Source organism: Alligator mississippiensis, chromosome 1 (assembly GCF_030867095.1).
Source record: "Alligator mississippiensis isolate rAllMis1 chromosome 1, rAllMis1, whole genome shotgun sequence".
Classification (NCBI taxonomy): Eukaryota; Metazoa; Chordata; order Crocodylia; family Alligatoridae; genus Alligator; species Alligator mississippiensis.
The window spans coordinates 388,281,200-388,293,360 of NC_081824.1; the positions used below are offsets into that span (position 1 = coordinate 388,281,200).

General features: G+C 46.5%; 1 protein-coding gene across 2 annotated transcripts in view; it reads left to right on the top strand.

Annotated features, from left to right (window-relative positions):
• Positions 1-7,549: 7,549 nt before the first annotated feature.
• The window catches only part of TBC1D4 (TBC1 domain family member 4), a 166,589-nt gene continuing 161,977 nt past the window's right edge, over positions 7,550-12,161 (top strand). The window contains exon 1 of one of the 2 annotated variants that reach the window (XM_059721052.1): positions 7,550-8,081. In XM_059721052.1, coding sequence (XP_059577035.1) covers positions 7,623-8,081 — 459 coding nt within the window. In that variant the 5' untranslated portion in view covers positions 7,550-7,622. The remainder of the gene's footprint in view (positions 8,082-12,161) is intronic. The other variant, XM_059721015.1, reaches the window with a different exon arrangement.

Below are 12,161 nucleotides of genomic sequence, written 5' to 3' on the forward strand. Positions count from 1 at the left end.
TTCTACTTTATGGAAATATCACAGAATCACCTGGGCCAAGGCGATTAAAGTTATGCATGAAATATGGGATTATGAACCAACAACTTCCACAGAGGTGTAACTGAGCTGGTGCTGTGCTTACACCCTCTTAGTTATGCTACTGATCTTCAGGCCAGTTAACAATTTTTTGCACTTAAAGATGATGGTTAAGCATTACTGGCTAAAGACGAATCTTGTCAGATGCTGAGTTTTCTCAATTCCCATTTAAATTATTAGGAACTGGCTGTGCTCAGGAACATTATGCCCTATAAGACTGGATTTTCATTAAGTGACAATGAAAGATTAATGCAACAGAGATAGCTAATGTGGTATCATGCAAGAACTAGTATTTAGAATTTAGTATTCTGAGCCTTCTTATTTATTATCAGAATACATTTTTTCATTAAACAGAAAAAGTTTTAAATCTTAAGGTCTCCAAAAAGGGATAGAAGATAACTACTTCAGGTTCAGTTATGTAGATTTATCTTTGTCCTGTCACATCATTTTAGTTTGAAATCTAATGTGATATTGACTTAACTGTACTGCCCAGTTACTCAAAATGGTCAGACCTGTGTGACTAAAATTAGGTGCCTGTAACTCCATTTAACCATCTAAATAAATGGCCTCAGTACCTATATGTTGACTTCTTTGTAAGTTGTAGATGAGCAATGCCTCTGAAAAATCAGACCAATTTACTGATGTGCCTAAATGCTGATATAGCTGCAGCTCCCAAATTAGAAAATTTTAGCAATGCTTTCTTCAAATTTTAAAATATTACTTTATCATGTGCCTTGTATTTTACACTATGATTCAGAAAGCCTTGACAATAAAAATGGGAATTAGATGCAATTTTGCCCTCATTCTCACCCTGGGCTCTACCTCTCATATCTTAAATGGTTGTTCCATATAGTGTAACTCCAGTTGGGAAGATGTACATGTAAGCTGCTCTTCACTAAGGGCTGAAGACAAATTTGCAAAGCTATTTCTAAGGCTTCTTTAGCATGGGCTGCAGAGAGCCATTTTCTTTTACATCAAGGGGCATTTGCTTCTCAGATTACTTCTGATCTTCATTGACCCAAGGAATAGAATTCTATCAGTTTCTGGTGATCTTCAATATCCCTTTCGAAGAAATGGAAAATGATACCATGAAATCCTGGAGTATTCAAACAGTCTTAAATGATAGGGGGAAATAACGTGAGTAGAATACAGGATAGGGTAAAGAGTGGTGTGGAGTTTTGTTTTAGCTGTGGAGGAAAGAATATAGTTTGATATGGGCTAAATTGGGTAACCTGATACAGAGAAAGATTTAGATGGATGAAAAGAGATGGAAAGAGAAAAAATTTAAGATTGAAAAAGATGAAGTTATGTAACTAAAGGATCAGATGTCTATGAAACGCTTAATAAAGAAATGAGATAAAATGACTAGGAGATGAAAGGATAACATGGAAAAATAATGCATAAATGGATAGGGATATGGGCAGCTAAGGAGAAGCTTACAATGGAAAGTTGATACAACGGGATGTTACAGATACAAGCAGAGAAGAGAGGATGGGATTTGAAAACTGAAACTGTTAGCTGGATTAAAGTTGGAGAATCTAAATAGTTAAAAAAGATCAGAAATCATGCTAGTGGTAATATAGATTCATATATAATTATAAAGGTTTTAGTAATAAACTAATTAGAGGGCTCAAAACAACCATATCTAATATCGCTTTAATCCATGGAACCATATCATTTGCCCTCTGGTTCTGCCTGTGTGTCTTAGAGTGAGTGACCCATGGGCCGACTGCGGGGCTTGCCAGATGCCCCTGTAGCATGGACCCAGAGCCCCTGCCGCAGGACTGTGATGTACAGTCCACTGTGTACAGCACAGCTGCTCCAGGGTGCTATGCTGCACATAGAATCTCCAGGATGCAAGCACACATGGTGCTCACTCTGGATCTGGGGACAGTTCATGGGTCTGGTTCAGCCTGTGGACTGGCCCCATGCTACATGGGCTGGATGAGTTCATTTTAAAGCGAGCCAACCAAATTAAATATTAAATCACACAGCAGGCAGCAATGGTGGCCAGAAGAGAAACCTCTGGATATTACCTCGATGCCAGACCAAGCTCGCCTTCTCCCCAAACTCAAGCACTTAAGGTCCCTAAAACATGTTACATATATTACGCAATTAACTGGTCAATTGTTCAGTAAACCTAGACTGGCCACCTGTGCAAAGTAAGTATCACACAATAACAATGACTTTCTAGTTATAGAAAGAGCCAACCAGCTATAAAGTTAGTGCTTAAAAATGTGTAAAAACTGTATAGTTGGTTTGTATCCGGCTTTAATTTGAATGTGTGGCAGGGCCCTCAGACTTGTTTCACACAATTTCAGCTTCATCCATTTCTTCATCATCTGCTTTAAAGAGCCATTCTGTTCTAAAATTGCAGCTTGTTGTTAGAAGAGGCAAAATTATACCTTATTTGCAGTCCTAAATACAAAGTGCTGTTCTTTGGGAAAAAACAAAAGCCCGTAATGACTTGCAGTTCTGCTTTGCCAACTGTGAAGTCCGTTTTCTTCTACTGAACAACAAAAGGATATGACCTGATCTGTTACTGTTTAGAACTGAAGCCTCATCTGGCCTCAAAGTTGTATTTTAATATGATTAATTTGTTATCAGAACCACCATTTCCCATGCTTTTTTCTTTTTATTTATTATAGTAGTTCTTTGGAGCTATACTTATGCTAGGTGCTATACTAACACAAAGTAAACGAGATTGACTGTACAGCAGGGAAAATTCTCCATAAAAAATTTCCAGGATGAAGAATTGAAGCTTATCTGGAACAGTGGTCACCACACATCCATCTGCATGATAATTAAAGGAAAATATTTTAAAATCCTGTATTGATAGTATCTCATCCCACTTAAAATTAAACATATGTATGGTACAGGAACAGGTGAATGTTGAAGTGCGGTAACAGGGTAACATGTCCCGGAATCAAACTATAATGGAAGAAGGTTTATCCAAGAAGACCTTATTAAATAAGTTGGATTTGTTTAATAAATAAAGTAAAAAAAAAATCCAGGATAATTGAAAGCTAACGTGTAATGGTTTACATAAAAAAACTACATTGATTAATATATTAAATTCAATACCACATCTTGAAATTCCTACTTTAAAACTTATATTTAAGCAAAGTTTTATCAGGATTGTTTTTTTTTTTTACTTCTGTTTATTTACTAAGGGTCTTTGTCAGTAATGGAATATAACTGGGGACTAAGACCAACACTACCAACTATTCAGGCTCAGCCTTCTGCCTACTATTTACCTCCTCCTGGGTTTGTTTCTCTTGAAATCAATGGAAATGCTCCCAACTGATTTCAGTGACACTAGGCTGAACCTTTTGTGCACACACATGACAGCCTGTTCTTAGCGGCACTAAACCACTTTCTAAGGTGTTCCAGGGACTAAAGTCCTCACCTCTGCATCCAAACTCTCATTGCCCTTTGGCCACGGTAGGAGCCTGGAGACAGAACTTACTTTCTTTCACAACCTCCCAGGCTTGGTCTACACCAGTGGTTCCCAACCTTTTATTTCCATGCCCTGCTGCTGGGAGCAGAGTGCGGTGGCAGCCCAGGGGCAGGGGAGTTCTCGGCACGTGGCGTGGCTCACCTTTGCTGTGCAACACTGCTGGCATTGCCCCTGTGACCCTTACTTGGGTCATGACCCAGGGTTGGGAACTGCTGGTCTAGACTCAAGATTTCTAAGACTTCACGGTGTGTTACTGGAACATGTCAAGTAGCAAATTATAATCAATCAATTGCACAGTCTAGTATAGACAAGGCAGTGTAGATTTTAACATGGTAACCTGGTTGAGTTAAAACTGGATTCCTGATTTTTACATGGCACGTATGCCATCTATGCTGGCATTTTTTCACTGCAATAGTTTGTATTTACTAGAATGTTCTAAAAAAAGAACTGTTTTCTTAGTGTAGAGAATGTGCCTGCAAGTAGCATGTCATTGTGTCAAATTCTAGTGCAGGAGATGGAAATACATCTGTCAACAAAACAAAATATGAATTACACGATTAAAAAAGTGATCTAATCTCTTCATACTCTAGCAATCAAAGGGGTCAGTAGATAAAAAATAAATATGCCACATCTGATACTTGCTTCCATAATACATGTATAATTCCTGGTGTTTTATGTCCCTCTCAGTGCTGAACCAAAGAGGATGTAACCCCTCAGTTATAGTTTGGTTCTTCACCTTCATCGGTAGATCAATGGACCCAATCTCTGTCAGGGCAGCAATACTAAGCAAGCACTATGCTGTAGGCAAAATTTCACCCTCTTATCAAACGCAGAAAGAAGTATCTGTGAAAATAAAATTTAATGTAGCCACAAACAACATTGGAGGATCTTATGACATGAGTTTGACATGGGGGAATCGTTCCTGTGGAGATTTATGATGTCACCTCCAGAAGCGTTTGCTATAGTGGCCAAGGTTGTAGTTATCTTTCCCTATCACTGACCCGACAAGAGCTTAAGGCTGTCACTATTTGATACTACATATGTACAGAAGGAAAAGAACTAAAAAGCTCACTATTTCTCTGTTATGGACATAGATTCATAGATGTTAGGGTCGGAAGGGACCTCAATAGATCATCGAGTCCGACCCCCTGCATAAGCAGGAAAGAGTGCTGGGTCTAGATGACCCCAGCTAGATGCTCATCTAACCTCCTCTTGAAGACCCCCAGGGTAGGGGAGAGCACCACCTCCCTTGGGAACCCATTCCAGGGTGATGGATTTGGACATGGGTGATGACAAATTATTAAAGAACTATCCAGGTCCTCCTAGTAATAAAAAAAAAAAAAAAGAGTGGTGGCAAATTAAAATTTAAAATGATCCATAGCCATAAAAACAAGCTCAGGATCCAATGTGAAAGGCTACAGAATTTAAAAAAAAACAACTCTATGTCTGGTTCAGAAATCACTGGTGCTGATAGGATCTTTCTCAACTACTGGGTTTTGTCTTTGCAGCTCGTTCTTAGGAAGAGGCAAGAATTTCTTAGGGGGTGGCCCAGCTATGTAGTGGGGGCAAATTCAGACAAGCTTTCCAATGTTAGACATTTTCCCTCAGGTCATTGAAAACCTTGTCTGAATTTGCCCCTCTACATAGCTGGGCCAATTAGAAGATGGCACCCTAGGAAGCCCTTGACTCTTGCATAATGTCTGGCTCATCAGGGCTACAACAGTGCCCTTACACCACCACACCTTAGGAGGAAGAGGTGAGACCAGGCATCCTGAGAGGTCAGACAAGGGATTTGTAGGGAATGGCTTGGATCCAGATGCTCCTGTCTCAGGCAGTGGGTTGGACTAGAACTCTGGAGGTCCCTTCCCTTCCAGCCTTGCTTCTCTAGCATTCTATGAATGGATGAAATAGCTGCCTTATATTGGAATAGGATTAGCCTTGGGGAGTGCGCTGAGGGTACAGGGAAAGAATGAGAGATACATGCACCTCTGTGGGTGAAGCAGGATTGGTCCCTCGACACAGAACACATACTTCTTGGGCTAGAAAAACACAGATGTGACACTGGATCTGTGCCATAGACTTTATGCCCTGTGGATGGTTGGGTGTCTCCATTTCTCTCCAAATACAGACCGTGCGTGCCACAAAAGGGAGCATGGACCTCCTTTCTGAGGTTTGGTTTCCTGAATAACGCAGAACAGACACCTCATTTCAGGTGGTCTGTCCCTCTGGCTTCTTTACTACAGGTTTCCCTTGCCAACCACTGGGGTTAGGTTCCTGAAAGTTCCTGTGGTTGGCAAGATGAAAGGCTTATGGGAAAAATGGCAGGTGGCAGGCTGATGCGCAGCCATGGAAAACCGTGGTTACTCAAAACTATACCGTGGTAGCCAAAATGGTATGTAGAATATTAAGTGTGGATACTCTAAACCGTGGTTGGCAAAACCATGGTTGGCAAGGGAAACCTGTATTCACTCCAACCAGGAAGAGCACATACCAACTGCAGATGCTTCCTCAGCCTGATGAAGGGTATTTATACCCAAAAGCTTGCAAATAAGAATTTTTCCAACTATTTGAGTTGGTCTAATAAAAGATATCAGATTTACCCAAAGAACCTTGTCTGCCTGTGTCCTTAGACCAGGGGCGGGCAATTATTTCAGGCAGAGGGCCGCTTACTGAGTTTTGGCAAGCTATCGAGGGTCGTACAACAGGCAGCCAGGGATAGATAAATATTAATTTTCTAAATTTTTTAGGGGCCCAGCAGGCTGGATAGAATGGCCTGGTGGGCCACGTTCGGCCTGCGGGCTGCGTTTTGCCCTCCCCGACCTTAGACCAACACAGCTCAAACCTATACCTCTGTCCGAGCTTGGCATGCCCATGGGACCTTCCATCCCTGGCCCAGATTCCCTCTCACCACAGGTCCCTGTTCACTGTCCTTATCTCTTGGTGGATTTGCCCTGGTGACTAGGGATGAAACACGTGTGATTAGGTCAAGAAAACAGGCCTTAGGAGGAGAGGTTGAGAGACATGGGACTCTTCAGCCTGGAGAAACAAAGGCTAAGGGGGACTTGGTGGCAGCCTATAAGCGTACAAGGGGTGTGCATCAGAAACTGGAAGAACATCTGTTCACCAGGGCACCCCAAGGGAAGACAAGGTCTAACAGACACAAACTGGTGGAAGGCATAAGGGAAATGCTTCTTTACTGTTCGAGTCTCCTGAGTCTGGAATAGACTCCCCCCAGAAGTGGTGCAGGCACCTATTCTGGATACCAATGGTGACACATAGGAGGTGCACGCGGGTGCACACGCACCCCGAGCATGGCAGTGCACCCTCTGCCAAAAGGCGCTGCCGACAGTGGTCACTGCTTGCCACCCCGTGTCGGTGGTGTCCGTGGGCAGTCTGCAATTGCCGCTGGCCACCAACACTGCTGGCGGTGTCTGTGGGTGGTCGACGACCACTGGTCGGTGTTTGCCACTTCCCCCTCCACTGCCGACAGTGCCACAGCTGTCTGCGGCGCTACCCACCTGCCATCGCCACGGTCCCGCCACCGACAACTCGCTGTGCCCCCACCCAGCCTTCGGGGGCACGCGGCGTTCATGCTGGATACCTTTAAGAAATACCTGGATGCCTATCTTACTGGGCTGATCTGACCCCAGCTGACTCCTGCCCCCTGGGGCAGGGGCTGGACCCGATGACCTCGGCTCGCGAGGTCCCTTCCAGCCCTGACGTCTGTGAAACCTATGAAACGGGGGCGGGCTGGCAGAGGCATGCCCCCGCGCTGGGCGAGGCGACCTTGAGGGTGCCACTTCTCTGCGCAGTCTTTGGGTGACTCTGAGCTCTCTTCCGAGTCGGGCGCTGGCGCGGACCGTGTCACCCAGCCCCCTGAGGCAAGAGGCCGCGTCTTCACGAAAAAGTCCGGCGAGGAGCTGAGCCGCCGCCCCGCGCCGGGGCCGGGCCAGGGCAGCGCGGGCGGGCCTGGAGAAGAGGCGGGCGAGGCGCCTCCTCCTCCTCCTCCTCCCGGGGCGGCGCGGGCCCGCGGGGACGGAGCAGGAGCAGTAGCCAGGAGGCTGCAGCAGCTGCAGCGGGGAGCAGCATGGAGAGGCCGGGCCCCGCCGAGCCGCTGTCGCACCCCCTGGAGCCGGAGCCGGAGCCCCCGCGGGCGGGCGCGGAAAAGCGCTTCAAGCTGTGGTACGTGGGCTGGGCGTGCCTGGACCGCCGCACCACGCTGCCCATGCTGCCCTGGCTCATGGCGGAGATCCGGCGGCGCAGCCAGCGGCCGGAGGGCGGCGGCGGCGGCGGGGGGCTGCCGGGCGGCGCGGCGCCGGCCCGCGAGGTGCTGCTGCTGCTCGGCTCGCCCACCCTGCGCTGCGTGCCCTCGGCGCAGCCCGCCAAGCCCGCCGTCTTCATCTTCGAGCACAAGGCGCAGCACATCGCCCGTTTCGTGCACAACAGCCACGACCTCACCTACTTCGCCTACCTCATCAAGGCGCAGCCCGACAACCCCGAGTCCCGCATGGCCTGCCACGTCTTCCGGGCCACCGACCCCAACCAGGCGAGTGCTGGCGAGGGGAGGGGCTGCCCCGCGGGACATGCACCTGCCCCCGGGAGGTGCAGCTAGCCCGGGAGATGCACCTGCCCGCGGGAAATGCAGCTACCGCGGGAGATGCTGCCCCCCAGGAGATGCAGCTGCTCCAGGAGATGCTGCTCTTCAGAGCCCCTAGGGCCCCTCTCTGAGCAGCAGGACCCCTGTGCTCCCTGAAGGGCTCGGAGCCCATACGGGCTGGGCTGGAGAGGGATGCTCCTTCCTTCAGGAAGGGGCATGGACTAGGTAGATGCTGCCCCCCCCCCCCCCCCCCAGGAGATCTGCTACCCTGGGAGATGCTGCCTCCCCCCCCCCCATGCAGTCCCTGGGGAAATGCAGCTACTCCAGGAGATGCTCGTCTTCAAAGCTCCAAGTCCCCTCTCTGAGCAGCAGCACCTTGGTCCCCCTGAAGGGCTTGGAGCCCATACCGGTTGGGTTGGAGAGGGATCCTCCTGCCTCACGCAGGGGGCTGGACTGCATGACTTAGGGAGCCCCCCAGGAGATGCAGCCCTACAGGAGATGCTGCTTTTCAGAGCCCCTAGGTCCCCTCTCTGAGCAGCAGGACCCAGGTGCCCCTGAAGAGCTTAGACCCCATACCAGCTGGGCTGGAGAGGGATGTTTCTGCATCAGGCAGGGGGCTGGATTAGGTGACCTCTGGAGGTCCCTTCCAGCCCTGCTTTTCTATAAGCCTATCCCTACTTATGTAGTAGGAGCTTTCCAACATCCCACCTTCTCTCTCAAGTCATTGGGAAGCTTCTCCAGCTTTGCCGGCTCCTCAAGAGCGCTCTGCAGGGTTGGCATAGGTGATGAGAGAAGCAGCAGGCTCGTGGGCCTTCACAGTATTATGGTTCAAAGTAGCTACAAGGTGTTTCCCCTTGGGAAAAGGTGGGGGGATATGAAGCCAGTTGTTCGCATTCCTGGCTAATATCACCATCAGGATGGGCTGGGCACAGGCACCTGATTCAGGCACTCTGTAGCGAGGGACACAGACTTCTACCCAGGATGTCTTGAGCTCATATTGACAACACTTCATAGAAGCAGGATGTTGGCTGCTGTGGTTCCCCGGCTTTACCCGTGGCAGCTTAGGGGGTGCAAGGTCTGTGTGTCAGGGTTGGCGTTAGGCTTATAAGTTGAGTTTAGTTTATGGAGTGTAGGGGATGGTTTGGAGAAGGATAATCGCAGGCAAGGGGTTGGAGTAGGTGAGGTCTGGAGGTCTTCTCCAGCCCAATTTCTCTATGACAGGGCACTGAGGCTTAGGGGGGGCCCCTTTCCATGAGATCTTGTGTGTCTTGACATGGAAGACACCCACTTGCATTGAGTAGCTTTCCTGCCTCGAGTGAGTTTTGGGGGAGATGGTGAGAATGGTAGGATGAGAATGGGAGTGAAGCAGGGCTGAAAGGGATCTCCAGAGGTCACCAAGTCCAATCCACTGCCTAAGGCAGGAGCAGCCATAGCCAAACCAATCCCATACGCTCCATAAGATAAACTCTGTAAGACTACCATCAGCCCTGACGCAACACAGACCTCAAACCCTAGCCTGCCACTGGTAAAGCTGGGGAAACACGGCAGCCTATGTCCTGCTTCCATTAAATGGCAATATATGCTCAAGAGGTCCCAGGTAGAGATGCCCCCCACTGCACAGCACCTGATTCAGGTGCCAGTGCCAAACTCACCCTGGTGGTGATCGTAGCCAACAGGTTCATATCCCCCATCTCTTCCCGACGGGAAACACCTTGTAGCTACTTCAAACCATAATACTGTGAAGACCCATGAGCAACTTCAAAGGGTCTCTGGCTTTTTCATACAATCCTAGAGAAATAGGGCTGTAAGGGACCTCCAGAGATCATCTAGTCCAACCTCCTGCCTGAGGCAGGATCATCCCTATCCAAACCATAAATGGGCATTTATTTCTTCATGTGAACATGCTCCCCCTCTTCCCCATCTTGATCCTCTCCCTTCTCATCTGTGAGCATGCAACATCTCTGATCACAGAATTTGCTGGTTAGGAAAACTAAGTAGGTTGAAGGTTGTTTTAAACTATCCTGAATCATGTCCTAGCTGTTGGAAACAGACTAACCTGCATCATGTGATCAGTCAGTGCTGTGCAGACCACCAGTGTTGCATAAACCATGATTTGGAAACCATGGGCTAATTCATTTTCTACAGGACCATAATTCACTTGCAGGTCATGGGAAGGACACCTGGCTGTGCCATGCGCATTCAGGAGTGTTATAAATGAAGTTATGTCTAGGAGCGGACATCATTGAAATAAGGCCAAGAGAAAGAACTACCAGAACGATGTATTTTTACTGGCTCTTTGTCAGGCTTTGGTTGCATCTAATGCACAGAGGACTCTTTCTCCTCTCTGCTGATCATGTGAGGATTGGAGACCTTGATAAATAGTGTTGATTATTAGGTTAGTGTGGTGATGGCGTGAAAAATGTCTTTCAGTAAGAATAGCTGCTTTGAGTAATTTGGTTAACTTCCCCATTAAGTTATACAGATATATAGGGAGGAATGTGAGTGGTTAGACACAGCGGAGTCCAGTGAATCTACTTTGCTGGAGCATCTAAATCTAGTGAACAGAAAAGGCAGTGTGTGGTTTGTTTGTTTGTTAATTTGTTTTGAGGCAACGTTTTAGAGAGAGAAAAGCAAAAGAACAGAATGACAACTATTCTGAATGCTAACTTAGGGTTCAGCAAATGTAGTACCAAAGAATAAAACAATAGTTAATATGGGAGGAGTTGCAGTTGTACATCATACTAATACACACTGGAGACAACAGAATTCCCTTTAACTTCAGTAGATGCTGAACAGATTCACTAAAAGTATCTCCTGTTATTAGGTAGGGCACCTGGGAAGTAACAGGAGACTGTTTAATATCCAGTTAATTTAACGCCTGTATGTGCCTTTTTATCTCTCTAATTCTGATTAAGGATGTTCTTTTGTCATTTAATTCTTTGTTCACTGTATTTTCTGTAGATTCTCCCCCTGGAAGAAAATGTACTCATGCATACAGAGTTAAATCAAAGGTTTGGGTTTTTTTGTAGGTAAAGTCTTTTTATCTCAGGGAGTTGGAATGGGTACTTTGGAAGGAAGTTGTATTGAAGACCAAGAACAAAACTAACATGAATAGATGCAGGGCCAGCTTTGTGATTGGAGGTGTTCAGAGCACGTGCAAGCCTTTAGTTCCTTCAGAGGGGCAGATAAGGAAGAAAGCTCCGTGACTCTCCCATTCTGCTGCCCGTGAGAGAGGTTGGGCTAACAGAGTGTTGTCAGGTCTGTGCAGGTCTGAAGCAGTTGCTTGTGCTTAACTCTAGTTCTGAGTTGGCAGAATCAGGAAGGGAGTTGATCTGAAAATCTCCTGTTCCTCCTACATTCATTTATTATACAACGGATGGCAGTCATGCAGTCTTCCAAAAGGTTGTAGGATATACAAGGAGATTATGGATACCCACAATGTTGTATATTGTTCTAAAAAGTTCTTTTAACTTGTTATTTCAGTACCTCTTTACTTTCACTGTAAGCATTGGAGTTATTGATAGTGACAGGACAAGTAACTCCGGGTCAAAAAGAGTTAGTGTCAGTGTAATATTTTAAAGCAATGAAAACAAAGTATGTGGACAGTATCTTCTTGCTAAGTACTGACAACTTAGAGATGCATGTGGGGAGTGAGAAGAATATATTCCTGAAAACAAATGCCGTACCTTCTACTAATTGTACAACTAAAATGTCTGTTATTGATTTTTAGGGAATACTGCTTAGTACTATAGTAGATTGAGGTCAAACAAAGACAGAACTGAGAAGACAACACAGAAGCTGCTGGTTCCCAATTCAGAGTTCAGTCCCCTGGACAGATCATTCAATGCTTTAATACTGGAACATTTCCTAGTGAGGTCGAAGTATTTCTGTCATTGGAAGTTTTTAAGTCCAGGATAGACAAATATTTGGCTGGATTGTCTTAGACAGAATGATCCTGTCTTGAGTAGAATACTGAACTAAATGGCTTCTTGTGGTTGCTTCCAACCCTAGTATTCTATGATTCTCTGA